The sequence below is a fragment of the Apis cerana genome, linkage group LG11, assembly GCF_029169275.1.
Source record: "Apis cerana isolate GH-2021 linkage group LG11, AcerK_1.0, whole genome shotgun sequence".
Taxonomy (NCBI): Eukaryota; Metazoa; Arthropoda; class Insecta; order Hymenoptera; family Apidae; genus Apis; species Apis cerana.
This window is the reverse complement of record NC_083862.1, coordinates 185,679-205,177: the sequence shown is the minus strand read 5'-3', so window position 1 is coordinate 205,177 and position 19,499 is coordinate 185,679. Positions and strand designations below refer to the sequence as shown.

The 19,499-nt window shown below is 44.9% G+C and overlaps 1 protein-coding gene across 1 annotated transcript; it reads left to right on the top strand.

Annotated features, from left to right (window-relative positions):
• The first annotated feature begins 1,443 nt into the window (after nucleotides 1-1,443).
• Nucleotides 1,444-18,906, top strand: LOC107996048 (uncharacterized). The gene is made up of 9 exons (XM_062081110.1): nucleotides 1,444-1,582; nucleotides 10,954-11,015; nucleotides 15,132-15,334; nucleotides 15,619-15,878; nucleotides 15,992-16,384; nucleotides 16,487-16,666; nucleotides 16,757-16,959; nucleotides 17,320-17,438; nucleotides 17,840-18,906. Exons 1-9 carry the CDS (start codon nucleotides 1,493-1,495, stop codon nucleotides 18,709-18,711), a joined length of 2,382 nt encoding a protein of 793 aa, XP_061937094.1. The 5' UTR covers nucleotides 1,444-1,492; the 3' UTR covers nucleotides 18,712-18,906.
• Nucleotides 18,907-19,499: the final 593 nt, after the last annotated feature.

Genomic DNA, 19,499 nt, shown 5'->3' with positions numbered 1-19,499 from the left:
CTTTACGCGGAAAGCAACGAGTCGGAGAGAAATCGTATAATCACTTTTTATCGTCAATTTTCCATTTAGATAAGATTCTCGTAAAATTTCCAACAACGTAGAAAACTTCAAGAGATAACGCCGCGTTCGTGCAATTATGCGTATACCGGCCGTTGCTCGCCTTATTTTTCTCATCGAGAAATAAGAAATTCCGATCAACATTTCCCCGTGAATAAAAACCCCTTTTTAAACCAAGGTTTAACGAGAAGTTTACACGTGCAAAGTACCTCGTGATCTAGATATACAGCATCGTAACGCGAAGAGAATTAGCTTAAATGGACGTGAATGCAGAGGCCGGACTGTTTTCCATTACAACGCAGAGGGGAATGACTGGGAATCGCGTAGCGGCATTATGAATTCGCGTATTCGCCGAGTGAGCGTTCGCGGTAACGTCGTCGTTGCCGCCACTTTCCAACGGACACGGATCATTTACACCGGTCGATCGTTTAAACAGTCGCCATTTCACGCCCGTTCTTTCCTCATTTTATCATCCTATCCATCCATCCAACGAAAGGAATAACGTTTGTTCGCCCGATTATTCCATCGAATCGGAGATGGATTCCCACCGGTTTCGGTGACTCGTGCAGTGTCGACATAGACTGGACTTGCCGTACCGTTAAAGGGTGTGTTCTAACATTCTTCGGATCATTGTGCGCGGAAGGTCACTCGTTCGAGAAAAGTTACACGCAGTGTGTTACATTTGAATCCAGACGCGCTCCGAGTTGTCCAGCGACCGATCAGATCGTAGCGGATTTCTTTCGTAAGAAAAAGTCTTTTTAAAGTCTCCGTTCCAAGATCCGACGATAAGTAAGTTTCTCTCTCTCTCTCTCTCTTTCGAGGAGAATACGTGTGATCCATTAAGACGAAAAGCGTCGTATCCTCGCACGTGTTCTCTCGAAGCGGTAAATCGTGTTCTCCGCGATATCACGGGCAGATCCATACATTACCGCTCGAATACCATAGATCAGTATTGTCCGAGTTAAGCTTCCAGGCTTAGAGATTAGTCGTGAGCCGATTCTTGGATGGGGCGGTGACCTTGAGGTCGATCGATTTTGGATGAACCGTGACGCGCGTAATTGGTTCGAGTGATTGGCGTTCCAAGCAATTCTTCTTTCCGTGCAAAATTTCGAGAGTTCGTCAAAAAGAAGGACAAGGGAGGAAAAATTAGAACGGAGGCCATGTTCTCCGTATCGATCCAAGGGGAATAAATCGGGCGGAAAATGATCGATTTGTGAAATTTTTCAGCGACCAACGACTTACTCGCGCGCTGGCAAAAAGAGAGGCGAGACAAGCGCGTTGGTTGCGGCAGGTCACGAGGAACGGGTCTTAAGATGGCCTACATTATCCAGCCTTATCGGTGAGAGAAAGAAACAGGGAGGAGGAGAAGGAGAAAAAGAGAAGACCACCACGTGGCGGGAGAAACGGTCGAGATAATAGCCGGACAGAAAGAAAAATGGGACAAGCTTGGTGCAAGGAGAAGACCTCGAAGGCACAGGACTCCAAGTCTCCTCTGGATCGAGTCTTCGTACGTTGCGCGCATCGGGTATGTCGATAAATATTCCTTTCCTATCCGTCTCTCTTGCGTTTATTCATACGACGAAACGGATCGTGTATCGATGAGCGATTTAATTGAAAATATAGGATAGCGGTTAAAAAGGAAAAAGTGAAAATAGGAAGATAGGATCGAGCGAAAAATATCAGTTTCTACGGGAATACAGAGCGCATCGTAACATGCGCGACCTACTTTCCTAGCCTCGAACGAGAGACGTAAAAAACAAGGAAAATATTTTAACGAGTTATTACGTTGAATTACGTTCTTAACTACGTGAATTTGTTACAACTGTTTGACTCTACGATACGCTAATTCGAAAAGAAAATGATTAACGAAGAGAGGAAATTCGAGTGACGCGAAAAATATATAGTTGTTCTCGCTATCTCCGCGTTTCTCGTTCCGAAATATTTTACCGAACGCAAAGTTAATACAGATAATACCAGGAGATATTTTAAATTAAGCCGAAAATAAATAGAAAATAATTCCTCCTTCGAGTAAGATTTTCTGATAACGGCTTATCAAAGAGAGCGATGATTCCAATATTCCTTTGAAATTACATATTTCTTTTGGATTTCATAAAAATTCTCTTCGAACGTCAACTTTAAACGCTTTTTCGACGCTCGCTTTGAAGCGGTTTCACTGGTCGAGTAGAATATTCTTTTAACCGCGCGATCTTTCGAGTAAACGATTCATTCGTCAACGATCGAAAGTGTCCAAATCGAATTTGATTCCCTCCCGATACGAGATGGAGCAAGTTACACCGATATTACTTTAAAAGAGGCATGAAAATTTGATTGGACGGTCAAACTTGAGCAAGTATGGATCGCGCTTCATCCACCTCTCAACTCCCTATTGCGTTTAATCACTTTATCGTCCGGTAACGGACGTGGAACGGAGGTTCCTCGAAAACTAGTTTGTTACGTCGATACTTGACGGTATTGGCAATTTAAATAACTGATTATATCGCGCGCGCACGTCGGCCACGGTTGCGCGTGCACGCGTGACATGGATTTATCATGGTGCATCGGACTCGGAAACGCCGCGTCGCGCCACGCCGCTCTAATTTCGAATCCCAGACACGCAGATACGTGTGTAATTGCTAATTAACCGAGTGATCCTCCCTCCCTCCCGTAATACATACGCAAAAACTACGTACGATGCTTGCTCGTATTTCCCGTCCGTGTTTTCCTACCGTCCAACCGAGTCTATCATCTCGTGTCTACGTTTTTTCCTTTCAAAAGCGCACTGTATCCGTTATAACGGCGGAAATATCGGTCCAACGCTTTCGATTCGCGTACGATTCGTTTCCAATTCCAAACGAATCGTTCGAACGCTAGCAACGTCTCCGTCTTCCTGTCCATCAAGAACGAGTTTTCTACGGCCAATTAAGCGCTCAATCAATGGAAATAACCAATCACAGGACAATGTGTAGAGAGAGCCAAATCTCGTTAATCATAACCGTTTCGGTTATCATCGACCTTAAGGATTACAGAGCTCGTCTCTTTTTTTTTCGATGCGCGCATAACGATGATCGTTTGGTTATTTTTTCTTTTTCAATAACGGCGACTCTTTTTCTCACTCTCGTTGATTACGTAAAGCACAATTCGCGTTTTACACAGTCCAGTGGGTGTTGTTTCACGCGCGACTCGTTCCGATTCAATCGCGTTCCGTTCGCGATTTCTTTTTTCGTCGATCGTACGCACCGTGTCGCGATTAGTAACGATACTCCCCTCGTCACCGAGTTTTGGTACTCGCTTCTCTTCAAAATTTTTCTTCCCTTCGCCTAGCCTTCGCTTTCCCTTATTTATATAATTTTCTACGGAATCTGCTCGCTTTATTCCTGTATTTTCATTTATTTTTTTACTCGATTCGATAAGCAAGAGAAACAATGGAAATTTTCGCGGTGAAATTGTTCGACGAGTTTGTTGCTCGAGGAAAAAAAAAAAAAAGAAAAAAGAACTCATTTTCGTCGAACGAAAGAAAATGCAACAACAGGAGGAATACAATGCACCTTTTAATCGCGAAAGGCAGGTTATCTCATCGCTTAAAGCCCGTGTAACGTTACCACGTCGCGATACTTGGTAATTACTTTCCCCTCGCAAAACGTTAAACTCCCGTTACCGTGCTACTATTGTACTCCCTGATATTTTTTCCACCCATTGGTCTTACCTCGAAAGGGGCCACGATCGTCCCAATTTTCTACATATACGTGTGTGTGCGTATACATATTCGACGAGGAGGAATATAACGATTTCGTATTTTTTCTCAAAATTCATTTCTTCGATTTCCGATCTTTTCTCTTATCGTCGTCTCTTTTCTTTTTTTTTCCGCTCGATCCAAGATAGAAAGCGCGTACACGTTTCTTTCTCTTCGAGTAAACGAGAAAAGGATACCTTTACTCACAATTTATCTACATTTTCTTAGCAAAACATCCTTTCTCCCATTGTCTTTATCTTCACGAGCAACCATAAAACACTTTGACCAGTCGTGAATATAAATAGAATGTTTAATATATATATATATATATATATATATACATGTATATTTCGCGGTACGTGACACTTTGAATTTCGAAATCCATCCTAAAAAGCCAACGATCGTTTTTCACAGGCGAGAGATTCAATTATAAATCAATTAGAAAAATTTCACGATTACCATCAATGATATTTCCGACAATCCGATTCGTCCCGTCGAAACACGAGTTCAATATTTTCTCGAAGCTGGCACGAGCTGGACGAAAAGAAGAAGAGAAAAGAAGAAATAACAAAGGCGATGATGATCGGTAGGTGGATGATTCATTGTCTGCGCGCAGGACCGATTAGATGCAGAACGGCAAGTTCGGTGTGGTAAATGAGAAAACGCTGCTCGCGTCAAGGATTTACGGTTGCGCAACGTCCGACGATCAAGGAGGAAAAATCGAGGCCGGCGCGTGTTTATTGGCCAATTTTTTTTTCTTCTTCTCCTTCTGACTCGCAGGCAAAGTTTGCGAGTTTCTACTCGCGTCATCCACTCCCCCGCTCCGACGAATTTCCCGCCTTCTCGCGGTGCACCTTCGAGATTAATTATCTCTAACAAACGTTCTCGGCGGAGGAACGGACGAAATCCTGTTTTACGTCGAGCTGTTATGAATTTGATTATTTTTTATGGTCGGGGATTTCGCGCTGGATGTCGTGCAATTTTTCCTTTTTTATTTGAAATGATAATTTAACGCGTACTAGGTACTTGTTAGTCGAGCACCTAATTACTTTCTACTGAGATTACGCGGTTCGCTCGGATAAGTATCGCGATACTCGATGATTTTACATTTTTACATTTTCTCTTAATCTTTTCATCTTTGAAGAAAATATTTTTCGAATATCTCGTACACATCTTTCGCGTTACGATTTTGCGTTAAAAATCCTCTTTTCTTCCCTCAATCTCAATCGATATTTTAAATATTCGTATAAATTCATTAAATATATCGCTTAACACAAATAAAAAGTAACAGAACGATAAGTAGATAATTATATTTACGTTTATATTCACGCGTTAATTGTATTTACGTTTGTTCGAACAACTTCGATCGTAGGATGATGAAAAAAACAAACTGCGTAATTACGTTATTGTATAACCGTACGTAAAAAAAAAAAAAAAAAAAAAAAAAAAAAAAAGATCATCGAATCGCGAATTAAACGAAAACGTACATCTACGAAACGTAAAAATTTCCTTCGTGATCGTACGTAATCGTTAACGGATAGCTCGTCTTAACGACAAATCGATTCGATAAACGAGTATTTTTAGCGACTATCGTTTCAACGACTGTTTTCCCAAAGCCTATTGCAGTCATTCTTACTCATTCTTATGTAATTCGCACTTAACGCTGCTGCTCACAGATGTTGCACACAGCAGTGGAAAAATATTAAATCGCGTTAAATGTTAATTACGTGCTCGGTAAGAAGATTAAAATCGTAACGTTCGCTGACCGTTTCTCCCTCCGTTGGATTACGTCCTTCAACGACAAAACTTTCGATTCGACATTGAAAAAATTCCCCGATCTTTCTCATCTTTCCGATAATTCCCGCAACATTCCTTTCGGCTCTTACTTTCAACGTTCCAAGCGTTTAAAATCCACCTTTCGAAAAATTAACAATCGTGTCTTAACGATCGTTGAAAAACGAGTAGCACGACTCGAATGGAATTGAATAATAATGTTCACGCGTTTAATTCTTCGCGTTACGTACACGTACGATATCGCCGGTCGATCGCGTTATCGTGTCCAAACGAAGCATCACGTTTCGAAACGTCGCCGATTCAACTTTGCGCGAGCAAGTTCCGTTTAAAGAAGGAACGGAATATTCGGTCGAGGACCTCGCGTTCCACTTTTCCAACCTCGCCTCATTTTCCAATCTTTCCAAACAGCTTCTCCATCCATTCTCTCTCTCTCTCTCGAGAGAGAATAGAGAGCTCCGATTCATTCGGATCGGGCTCTCTTTCCCGGTTTTTGCCATTTTATCGAGATTATTATTACAAATTCGTTTCATCCCTTATCGAAATGATTTTCGAATTTTGTTATTCGCGACCCGTCCTTTCCAACCTCTTGTTTCGAGTATTCCGTTCACGAATCCTTCTTTGAGATGTAAATTGGAAGAATTTACGGGAGGGGACGAATACGAATCGAAATTTTTCTTTCCACATCTCGCACGATGCGATAAAAATGGAAAGATGAACGAGGAAAGGGAGATTAATTTACCACGATCTAGCTAGTTAACCGTAATTACTTACGGTTGACGTAACCGAGTTATTCAAAGTCTTTCAACGTAATTAGCAATCGTTAATGAACGATCCGATGATTTGTATTCATTAAATCGTTCGCTCGATGTAACATTCCTCTCGTGTATAACGCCAAGAAAATTTATCCGTGTATTCCGTTCCTAGATCGATCGACGAGATTAATAAATTGTAATAGTGCGAGAAATATTCTCCTTCCGTGTCTATGTATCCGTTAAACGGTTCACATTTATATCGTCCATGATGATTCTTATCGAACTTACCTTTTCACCAACAACCTATTCACCCACAAAGAGCGAGAAACACGGTCAGACTTTGATCGATAATTAAAAGTTGAATAGATTCGATTTGTCGCGATCACTCGGTGACGTCATCGTTACTCGTGTACAGTTGGGATATAATATCGACGAGGATCGCGCCCTCGTTGCGCTCGACAGATCTATCGAGATTCGACCTCGTTCAGCTCATTAGTAGAACATCGATAACGCGGTGTTAATTGGGATCGTAAATATCATTGCTTAACGTTCCACCTCTGGTCACCGATGGAATTATACCAGCAATATTGGTAACGTTTCCAATGTAATATAATCGTGCCTGTCAAATCGTCTTACTCTTTGATTATTAAAATCGAGGAAAAATTTTCCAAGAGAAGAAAGATTCCATTTCTCGAATTTCTTTTCGATGCAGATTGGACTATAAATGCGACCGTATGTGTACTTACCCCAACCGTTTTTCAACTTCTCATCGAGTATATCGATGATCGAGTATATCGAAGCGGTATTGAAAGTATTTTCTTTCAAAGCGAGATACTAGACGCGATCTAGACGCATTCAAACATCGTATACGATATTTCGTAATCGCGAGAGCGTACGATTTACGCGCATTTTCATGTCCATAACGAATGATTCCGACAACTTTATAATAATAACGTACGCGCATGATAAATCCCGAAATTCGATTTTCGATCAACCTCCAATTTCCCACCATCTCCCTTCCTTCTTTTCTAAAGGAACTTCCCACTCGTGTCGTCCGTTTCTTTATCTAGCACGCAATGCTCGCGAACAGACACTCGAGTTTCGTTACCGATTTACCGATCTTTTCTAGAAATAAGAAAAAGAAAAAATATATACATTACGTTGCAACATCATCTTTTGATGCGGTTCGAACGGAGCGGAAATTTCGGAAGAAATTCATATTTACTCGATTACGCACTCTTACTGGCACAAATCTGTACAAAGTGACGGATGTTGCACAGTTGATCGAACTCGATTCTTTAAATTTTGAAGAATGCGAGCGATGCGAAGCTATCCTCGACTTATATTTATGCAACGAACATTTGTATATTTCTTCGAAACAATTTTCTTGCTACCGCAGTCGATACTCGGTTCGACGATAACTTGGATCCGATACGGTCGTAACTTACGATTGTGTTAGACTGGCTCAACGACAAGTTTATGCGCTTAATAGCGAGATCGTATCGATGCGCATCGCGTGTATGAAATATACGAAAAAGTAATTGAACGGGACGCAAGGAGGCAAAAATCGCAACGTTGATTCTATTTTCTCTTTGGAGCGCACGCCTTTGAAAAGACTTTCCTCCAATCGTCCCTCGATACGTTTTTACGCGGCAAAAATAAATCGGAGGAAATTGTTACGCGATTTCATTTTTCGCGAAATCATCGCGAATCTTTAAAAATATCCCCCTCTAAATCGTTAGATATCGACTTTTATCGAGCGTTAAATCGAGTTAAATTCGGGTCGATAGGTAAGTCGATTCTTTCGTCGAGGAAAGATTACGTAAAGCAAGGTTTATATAGGCGGGACGGTAATAGTATTCTCGTGTTGGCTTAATAATAAAATTGCTTTTCAACCTGCGACAACACGTCGCAATGTTACTTACGTTCTCTATTTGCGACAAGTAAGTAAGTAAGTAAGTAAGTAAGTAAGTAAGTAAGTAAGTAAGTAAGGAAGCAAGTAAGTAAGTAAGCAAGCAAGTAAGTAAGTAAGCAAGCAAGTAAGCAAGCAAGCAAGCAAGCACGTGACTTCGAAAGCTATGGCTCAGCGAAGGAAACGAGATAAATTCGAGACACGATTCACGATGCATCGTTTCTACTCGAGGAAACTTATCTTATTGTTTGAAATTCGGTACACCGAATTTATTCGTGGCAACGAGCGATGATAGAAAAAGAAAAAAAAATCAATTTCTCTTCGCGCGTTAATCGAGGAATAATTATTCGGTCGAAACGCTAAAAATATCGAAGTTAAGATCAAAGAATAGGACAATCGTTCGATAGCTCTCAACGATTTTACGACTGTCCCGATCCCAAGATAGCTGTTTTACAATTTCTTCACGGTTCTCTATAAATAATAAAGTTTTACGGGCGAACGACTTATCGCTTTTGAACAAGCGTCGTGCAAGCAGTAGCAGTTCCCCGAGCCTTCGAGGATCGCCGCCGGTTCCCACTGGAAACACGTATAACCGGGGCGGTAACCAAAGCGTGAAACGTGGAATATCGCTCGTCTGGATGGAATTCCAGGTACGACATTGTCCGTGACGACGCCGCGTCTCCGAGAAATAATCCTTTCCCATCGATCCTCCCGAATCTGATCGTATCCTTTTATTACACGACCGCGATCAGCCTTGTTACGTTTCTTCTATTTCCGTTAGAAAAAAAGAAACAAAAATTACTCGAAATCCTCTTCCGAGTTGTTTCACCCGGCAGTCAATTAGCGGCCATTGATTAAAAATTATAACGATACGCGTAAAATTATCAATTCGCATCAAATTGGAATTACACACCGATTTAATTAATATATACATTTAATTAAACTGGCGATTTAATTTACGACGAAGATGTTGCATTTTGCAACATTTTACCGATAATTCGTTTAGATTTCCGTACTGCTACGATTTCCAAGAAATAGAGATGGAACGCACGCATTCGCTGGAAATTCGAATTTACTTTGCATTTCGTTCATTTATTTTTTATTTCTCTTTTCGTAATTGCATCGACTACATCGGGCGATCTCTCCGCGGAAGCGGAACGAAACAAACGCGCCCGATCCTGGAGACAACTGACGCGGTAATTTAATCAGCGGAAACAACTTTTGCACCGGGCCGAACGTGTCGGGCCGAGACAACTTCTCCGAGACGAATTTGCAATGTAAACCGTGAAACGACACGTGTAGAAATTCCTGGAGGATTCGCATAAATGACGGCAATTACGCGTGAAAAAATATTTTTCCTCCCTTCCACTTTCGACGCGAGCCTTTCTTTTAAAGTGGAATCGTTGGGAGAAATATTTTTAAACGTCGATTCGACAGCACACGAAAGAGAATCGAGTTAGACACGGGTTGCGTGTGCCGCAGCGATTGCACAATCGCCTCGACCGAGGAGCGATCGAACGCAACTTCGTTCCATCTCGTCATCCGGTGCACACGGCTGCGAGACGAGCCTTCCGGTTTCCAACGGCTCGGAGAAGGCAATCCAGGAGACACGCTCGGCAGAGTGTGTATATATATATATATATATATATATATTCTCACGGACGAAAAAGTACTTTGGATTTTTCCTCCTCCTTCCTTGCGATTTTGCTCGGCGATAAACAACATCGGAAATATTTATAATATATTTTTACGGTGGAAGAGGGAGGAGAGGGAAATTAGAGATGGAGTCGAATCGAGTATAAATTCGATTGGGTAGAGTGTTAATAACAGCGATTCCTTCCTTTCCCCTCTTCGTTCCACGAATGTAATTCGGTTCGATTTTGCGCGGGGCAAGTTGATCGTAAAGAGTCGATCGCGGCCCATAAAAACGGAAAGCAGCTCGATAGTTCAGCGTCGACGTTGCGTGAAAGATACGGTTATTGCCGATGGCGCGAGACTTTGAAATATTCAGCCCGGCGGGGAATACGCCGCGGTATGAATATAATTCCGGCCATTGTCCCGCAAAAATTGATTCCTTCACGCGTGCGCCCCCCTCCCCAACAAACGTGGAAAAATTAAATCTCCGAGCGACGCTTGTTCCGCCTCGGGGGCCAAATTAAATTCGACTTACAGGTGGCATTGACGGACACGGATCATTTCAATTTTAAATTTCGTCCCGTCTCTCTCTCCCTTTCCCTTCCCTCCTCAAAACATTATATAATATTATATTTCGTTATCCCTTCCCTCCCTTCCTCTCTCTCTCTCTATTAACCGAATAAGGTTAACGATCCGAGTCGTTCCGCGTGTATCTCCTCCGGCATGAATTATTCGAGAAATCTAATAATCCTGTCGGAAAAATGATATTGAACGAGGATACTCCAAGATGATCCAATTCTACAATCGCACGGAGAAATTAGAAGGGGACGAGCGAAACACGGCGAATTAACTCGATCGACTCTAGATATCCAGATCGACCGTCCGTTAATGATTCGTCTAGAAAGGGGATAAGAGGGGATAAGAGGCGTGTATGGATCCGTTGCAATGGCGTGCAACGGGGAAAGGGCAAAGAGAAGGAGCTGGTGTAAGCGGGGGAATATTTTAAACGCAACGACACGGAAGAAAATTCCTCGAGATGTCTACGTACGTTTCATGTGTTTCGTGTGTTTCAGATCTACCCCAGTTTGAAGGAAGAGGGATCGGTGTTGGGAGGTGGGACGCAAAGAGTGACGAGGTGAGTTGAGCGGTTATAATAAACGAATGCGCGTGCAATTAAACGGGGTTTTATCGGTGGCACGTTGCAGGATTTAAGTGTCCGTTTTTAAGAGGCGGCACCACGTTGGAAGGTTGCCCGCCGCTCCACGGACCTAGAATCGCACCAGCTGTTAATAACGTCGCGGACGACGTACGAGTCGAGATAATAAGAAGCCCGAATAGCTTCCTTCTCCATTAATTCCGTCCTTTTATTTCGGATCGTCGTTTATCCGTTCCATTCCTTTTCGACTTTCGCTCGCTCGGCCGAAAGTAATAAATCTAATCGCGATGGCGCGGTTTGTTGGGTATTTACGCTTCCCCTCGACTCGAATTAGCCGCCGTTACTCCAATTTCCTCGGGAAACATCAAATATTGACCAATTAGCCGCGTTACGTCTTAAATTACCGTCGCGCTCGCGGTACAACGCAGAGAAATTACGTTCGAAACACGCGTCTCGGGTAATTAGGCACGGTTTCCCTCTTATCGATCACCCTCCACGATAATTCGTGAGCGTAACTAATTTCGTGGCCTCGAGACGGGGCTCGCGGCTTCCTCGTCCTTTAGAACTCGCAACTTTACTCTCTCAAAAACTCATTACGATTTATTTAAAATAATTTTTACCGCAACGGAATTCTCCATCTTCATTCGATTCTTCTTTTCGACTGCACCTTTTCTCGATTCGCAATAATTTTCCTCGAAAAAGATCGGCCTCGTGCGATGCGAGCGTTTCACGTTCGTTTGTGTATACGTCATATATACCGATAACTTCGATATTTGCCGTCAATATTTTCTCTTGAAATTAACCCGAGTTCGTTCGAGATGTGTTGGATCTAGACTCGATTAAAAAAAATACGGTATTAGGCGCGGTTTGAAAAGATAGATTCGATGTTATTCTATAATCGAATGTAAAGGTTAGAAAATGGAATCGTTTCTTGGACAAATTTTACGCGACAACTTTTCTAACTTCGTCATATACGCGGATCGTATATATGTGTTTTCCGATACAAAAGCGAAAAACAATCGCGGACCAATGTTCTCGCTCGTCCAAATATTTTTCGTTTAAATAATTCTCGTCGATGTTACTCCCGTCCAACTCGTTCGGATACCGACCGATTTACCATTCCTCTCGAATCGAGACTATCGTTATCTACCTCCAAAAGAAGAGGTAACGAGTCGATTCGAAAAAGGAAAGGAAGGGAGAAAGAAAGAAAGAAAAGTCGAGAAGATAACGATTTATACGCACGGTGCTTTTCTCTCTTTGCCTTTAAACGCGAAACTGTTACAAAGAAAACAAAATACGTACGTACAATCACGGTGCAACACGGTGGAATCCATCTTTCGTCGCGTAAACAGCTTATTCCGTGTACAAAACACTCGTACTCGTAATTTCCCCTAGGCCGATTATCCGGGCTATTTGTCTTACTCGATTAAACCGAGATTAATCGAGACCCAACGGTGTATCTATGGACTACTACGAGCTCGTAATCTTACGAGACATAACCGAACGAGGATTATCATCGCGTCGTGATATTTGGCAATTAAAGAAAAGAGAAAAGAGAAAAGAAAGGACAAAAAAGGAATTTCATTCCCCGAAAGATTCTCAAGCGGCCGCCGTTTTTCCAGCGGTCGAGTTTCCCTCTTGGAAAACAATTTACACGTTCAAGGGGGTAAAGCCAACAACGAGGACGGTTGTTCCTTTTTTTCCTTCTCCCTTTCTTTCTTCTTTTTCCCACAGCGCGAGCGAACCGCGTGCTTCTCCGTTTTACACGGAGAAAATCGCGGCGGACAAGCTCGCAAATCGCTCGCGGGATTTTAAATCCCCGTTTCGTTGGTTACGTCGCGATTCGAGCGTGCCGGTGTTATTTCTCTCCTCCTCGCTTTGCTCGTTTTATCCTATTTTCCCTCCCCCCCTACTCCTTTTTTCCCTTGTTTTCTTTCCACTCCCCGGTTTCGCGGATTCTCCGTTTTAAAGTGGAACGAATCGAGCTGGCTCCACGTCTAGTCCGATTACGCGCACGGAAATATTCGCGGAAATGTCCTTCGAGTCGAGGAATCCCCGCTCGGATTGATCCGAGTTTCTGTCTCCATTTCCGTTCCACTAAATTTCCCTCTCTCCGCAAATTTCGAGAATCCAAACAATTTTCCAAGATTCCAGATATCGTATCGGTATACGAGCTCTTAATTCTGGCGCCGATTCTTCCGCGTTGCCAATCGTCCAACGAGGGACAAAGGTTGCAAAAATGACGAGAGAGAGATCAGGATCGCGCGACTATACTTTTTGTCCCCATATACGGAGTTTCATGGGGACACGATTCGAGGCGTGGGTCGCGTTTAGGTTGCTTTTTCCACCCACGCCACCTTCCATCGCGATACCTTTTTAAGGTCAATGGAACGGGCCTCGTGTCGCAGGTGTGTCCGAAAACAGGAGGATTCTGCCCCGATTTGGACGGGTTCGCGTCAGATCATCCATTTCGAAATTTTTACGTCTCTCCTTTCCAACCTGTAACCTGATTAAGGGACGTTATCAAATCTCTCCTCATTTTTTCTCTCGTTTTTTCGCTTCTCCTATTATTTTTCTTTATTACAGGTATTCGTGACAACCGTGTTTCTATTTTTTCAAATCGAGTCGGAATCGAGATTCGTACGAATTGTAAAAAATGTAGATAAAAATCGACGGTTTGTTCTGGGTCGAATAGATGAATAAGATTATACGTTACACGTATTTTTGTTAGGGGATCGAGAACGAAAAACGACGTCCTACTAATTTTTATCTCGCATTTTTACATATAAAAAAAAACAAAAAAAACAAAAAAACGATCCAGATTAAAAAGAGGAACGAAAACAAAATTCGATAAATCCGCGCACTATTTTTCCCAAAATAATTGGAACGTCGATTTCCATTCGACTCAACGTGCACGATTTATTTCGGTCGATCGGTGAGCGAATACAACAGCCAACGACACGTACATCTACTTTATTTATGCACTCCGTTAAGCCGGGTTCGTACGGAACCTAATTTATGCAGCGGCGTGTTCGGATCACCGATGCATCATTCCTCCATTGTCCTCGTCCAATTCACCGGATCGGGTCGCACAACCGTCAAAGTATCCGTACGAAGCGACAGTAGCGGCGGATGCGCATCGCGAATCAGATGGATTCTTCCTTTCTTCGAACCGCTTATTAATCCGCCGCTCTAATCCAGACTCGCTATCGAACCATTGGAACCAGATTCCGTCGATCCTTTCAACTCCCGAGCGACTAGATTGAGAGAAATTCGAGGGAGCAAAGTTTTACGAGCTTCGATCGATTATTAAAGAAAGAAAGAAAAAAAAAACGCGAAAACGCGAGAATTAAACGACGGCCGTAACTCGAAAAATCGGTGTCGGCCCGTTCCAAAAATCCAAACGAAACGCGGCGTCGAAAGCATCCGATAACGGTACACGTTATAATGGTTTTACGATTGTCCCCCGTCAAGTGCATTAATAATGGCGGGAAACAGGCAACCGATGGAAAATCCGATATCGATCGCTCGCGGAATAATGCGCGTTTCACTCGAGAGAACGAGTTGTTAATCTTTCCGCGCTTCCCCCGATTCGAATATCGTTGTAATGGCGTTTCATCGCCGCGGAAAACAGGGTTGGGGCGAAAAATTGAAATAGAACCGAGCGGTCGCGTCATTATACAATTATATCCTTCGTTCTCGCACGAGGTACAAATGAAAATAGGGACAACGATCGTGACGGAAGATGAAATATTCGAATATAAAGAACTCGAAACAGGATGGAAGAGTAGGGGTGGAAGAAGAACGTTAATCGATGGAATTTTCGTCCTCTTTCGAAGGAGTTAAAAGAAAGTTTGGCGAGTGAAAGGGGGAGGAGAACGGGGCGAAATTCCAGCGACGTCTCCCGGAAGAGTTATAGCTCGGGGGACGCGAAGAAACGCGGCATGCATTTGCGAGTGAGCGTATATAACAGAGGCGCGTTGCAACGACGCCCAAGCATAATTCGGCTGGAAATTTTCGAAACGCAGAAATTGCGATAATAGGACCGACGAAGACGGTATACGCATTACGAGTTACACACGAATATATTTGCAGCTCCGAAATAGGGTACGCTGGTTCGCCGCCAAGGGAAGTGCTGACCAGAGGGAGGAGCATAGATTCCGTGGACAGGCCCTTTCATCCGAGCGACTGGGTCGACGTGAACCTCGAAGTTCCGAGCACACCGAGGGCGGCCTCGGTGCTCACCAATTTAACCGTCGACACGAACCTCTATCCGGCCACCACCCCAACGTCCAGCTGTAAGCTCGCAATTTATCGTTACCTCGTATTGCAACCTGTATCCTTAACGAGAACACGCTCGTTCCGACATGCCGGCCGATAAACATGGTATAACTCGTGTAGCAACGCGCTTGCATTTCTCCGCTTGCGTTTTCCAAATACCTCTTTCCCGTTTTAAATAGAGCAGAGAAAGAGAGAGAGAGCGGGCTAGAAATTATGCCGGCATGGTTGGAAACTTGGCTTTCGTTAAATATGTCAAATAATTGACGATTGCTAATTCTTGCAAAATTGCACCGCGGTTCAGGCTCGAATCTAAAGGACGCGACACCGATTCCACCGCCGAGGCGTCGAAAGCGGAACAAGGGCAGGCCTTTGCCGCCTAAACCGGACGAGGTGAGCGCGGAGAACTCGTCCAACGGGCTGGACCGGGCGGAGACAGGGAACGAACCGTTATACTCGTCGGTGAGGTCGCCGAAAAGCAGCGGGGACGAGCAGGAGGCGGAAGAGAAGACGAGGTCGTACGAGGAAGGGGGTAAAAGGACGAAGGAGATTTACGAACACAAGGCGAGTATACGTTGTCGATTCACCGCGATCCGGCAAACGGTCTCGTTACTCCATCCTTTGGAAAGATTTGAAAATCTCTTTCGATCCCTACACCGAGCATTTTGGGATTGCAGGTGAACGGAACCGGAAGAGTGATCTCGAGCGACGTGGTTTCCGGGAGAAGGTGTTACGAGAGCGGCGTTGCGCAGCAGCAGTACGAAAGATTCGCCAACGGTCGCACGAGCAGAGATTCCTCCACTCCGAAGCGCGAGGAGAAGAGAAAATGGAGACAAGGGGAGAAGCGCGCGGAGGATCGGTCGAGGAAGGAGGAGAGATGGAGCGGCAACGCGAGGTACAAGCACTTGAGCACCGTCAGCCTGCCGAATTACGACGAGTTGGATACGAGGAGACATCGATCGAGGGAAACGGAGCTCCAACAGGACGAATTCGAGTCCCATCCGAGGAGACCCGTCAGGAGTAGCACCGTGTCGCTTCCGCCCGAATCCTTCCTCTCCCCATTTTCCGAGGTACGCAACCATTTTCCTACCGATCTCTTCCCTCCGGATCGTTCCTCGAAAACGCCAAATCTAACAACTACGCTAACAACAATCTGTTCTAATTTCGCCCAGAAAACGAGCGTGCGATTGGAGGATTACGTCCCGAGGAGCGACAACCTATCGCCGTATCAGGTTATAGAGAAGTTGAGCAGAGCGAACGGAATGGTGAAAGAATACGAGTACGTCAAGTACGACTCGAGGAGAGGGGAAGAACATTGGGAATTGAGCGACATCGGATACTCGGAAATTCAGGTAACCCGTTCGAATTGAATCCAATACTCTCCCCACCCCAAATTCGAAAAGAGAGATGAGTAAGAGACGAGTAAGAGAAGGGATTTTCAGGATAAGAGTTGGGACGAGGACGCGGAGAAGGAGGACGCGGTCGATTTCTCGATCGGTCGAGAAGACGGAAGGAGATCCCCCCCTTCGATGAACGGGCATGTTTCCGAATCTCCCGTCTACTTGGAGAAGCCCGAAGCGTTTGGAAAAACGGCGTCCCCGCCAGTAGCCGACCAACCGGAACTCGCCCAAGTCGATCCAAATAGGTCGGTAGAGAGATTATCTATGGTCCTTGTTCCGGGGATTAAGTGGGTTTAATCGAGGTGCCCAGATGCCAACCGTTGTAAGTCCATATTCCGTGGTCTTAGCATCCTGACCATTGTATAATCTTCTCTCGCCACTTTGCGAAACTTATTACGTTTCTATCCACTCCGACCGTCGTGCCGGTTGTTCCGTTATTATATCGTCCCCCGTGCTCGAGTTTACGCAATTTATCATGACGCTTTGCGTCGATTGTAAAAGCCAATTATCTGTTCTACTCCACGTATTCCAATTTTCGGTTATGATTAGAAAAACACAAGTCAAAAGATAGAGAAATAATAATTGTCTTTCCTTCTCTTTTCTAGATCTCACGCGAGATACTACGATCCACCCAGCACGACAAACTGTTGCAAAATTATCGGCGAGTCGTCGCGGTTCAAAGAGCCGTTTTTCTTGGACGAGGCGAAACATCGTTCCGTTTTAGGTAAATAGAGACGGAAACGAACATGTTTTCGTCGGTACGCGCTTCGAAAAAAAAAACAAAAAAACACAGCAGTCGGCTCGATTCGACGCGTCGATAATCCTTTCTCTCCTCCACTTTCCCGTGCGTTTTCCATATTTGCTCCTTTTCTTTTCTCTTCTCACGCAAAGTCTAGCTGCTTATCCCTTCCTTAACGAATCGAAAAGACCTGATAGGACAGCGATTAAAAAGCGAGCCGGTAAATTTCAAAGATAGGGCGAAAGCCAATTACAAATTGGAAGCGCAAAGTTTCGCCGCGTTTGACGAACGCTCCCCCCCCGAAAAGATCCCCCGAAATCGCAGAGGTGATCCAACAACTGTTCCCCTACGTGACCGGTTAAACCGCGTTTCTCTCCATTTGCCAGATACGATCGGCGGGTCGACGAGCGAAGAAGGGAGACTGGAATCCGATCGATTCGGCCAATCGAGGAGCGCGTCGCACCGGGCGGACCCCGAGCCGACGGAGTTGACCTCCAGCACCGCTCTGATCAGAACCATCTCCGAGGAGTCGTTGCCGCGCGAGATGCTCGAGCAACAGGAGCCGGACGACTTCTTCGACGAGAAACTCGCCAAAGACGCGCGCAACAATATGAAGAAGCGTCTGGACGACTGGGAAACGAGCGGCACGCCGCCGCCCAGCCCCGAGCCCAGGATCAAACCCTCGACCGCCCTCGACCCGGATCACTCCACCCTGTTCAAGATCCTCAAGGAGGAGGCAGCGGAGGAGAGCAACGTGAGCTCCATGACGCCCAGCCTCACCGAGCTGGAGGCCGCTTTGTCCGACATGTTGGAGAAGGAGGAGCCGCAGGAGCAGGTCCCAAAGATACTGGAGCCCGTGATCGAGGAGTTGAGCAACAACGATCGAAACGGGGAGGCTGCAAGGAGGCAACTCGCCGCGGAGGGCGAGAGGAAGGTGGCGGGACGAAAGGTCTCGTTCTGCTCGTGGGAGGAGTCGATCGCGGAGTCTCGTCGATCGGAAGCCGGACCCTCGGCGAATCTGGACAGCGTCCTCGTCTCCGCCGAGGAAACGGAGGCCTTTCCCACCGATATTCCGCCAAAGAAACCCAACAGGTCGAACAAAAGCCCGGAGGAGGATTTTTCGGACCTCGTCCCGACGCCCCCTCGGAGGAAGAACAAGAGCGGTCCTCTTCTCGGCGTGGCGAGGAGGGAACCCGAAACGGCGCAAAATGGCAGCACCACGTCCGACCACCACCTCCACAACGACAGACTCATTTGATCGTCCTCGACGGATCTCGCGCCTTCTCTCCTTGCTGTTCGATCGTTAACTCGGCGACGAGTGTTTCACGCTCGCGAGACGATCGTACGAACGAGAAATTGACGATTCCGCGATTGTATATATCTTTCTGTACGTATATGTGTATGTAATGTATCTATCCGTGTATGTACAATACATGATCTGTTTCAACCTGTGCTTCTTTCAACGAGACGAGAATTATTCGAAGCCAACGACTCGAACAAATATATTCGATTGGAAAAATTATCGCAAAGATCGAGTCGCTGTTTCGGATGGATCTCGAGATCGGGGAGAAATTCTTGCTTTCTCCTCCTGGATGGTAAACTTTCTAACGAGGAACTCGCAACTTTTCGAGAGGAAACGACACTCCGTCCTTGGAAAATCGCGAAACTTGCCTCGCAAACTTTCCGATCAATGGGGATCGCAGATGTTCGCGCCTTATTGTTGCCCGCAGACCCTCCACCAGCCGCATTACCTCGAACTGGATGGTCCAACCTTGCGATCACTCGCGCGGAGATATTTATGGAATTGTATAATTTAATCGAAAGCCATTCCAGTTCTAATTTCGAACTTTGGGAAAACATTTCGCGCGCATCCATCTATTAATCCGAAACGACACGAACTATTGATGGATAGAGCGTGAAAACTACGAGTTTTCGTTTTTCGCATTTTTGGGCGGCAGTTTTGGGACGAAATACGCGGCTGGAAGAAAACTTTGTTCGAATTACGAACGATCCGTATCTCTTTCATTCGATCCCGTGGATTCAGCG

Coding starts and splice junctions, on each gene's coding strand:
- LOC107996048 (XM_062081110.1), top strand. CDS start 1,493: ATGGGACAAGCTTGGTGCAAGGAGAAGACCTCGAAGGCACAGGACTCC. Junction 15,335..15,618: donor CACCACCCCAACGTCCAGCT/GTAAGCTCGCAA, acceptor ACCGCGGTTCAG/GCTCGAATCTAAAGGACGCG. Junction 16,960..17,319: donor GCCCAAGTCGATCCAAATAG/GTCGGTAGAGAG, acceptor TCTCTTTTCTAG/ATCTCACGCGAGATACTACG.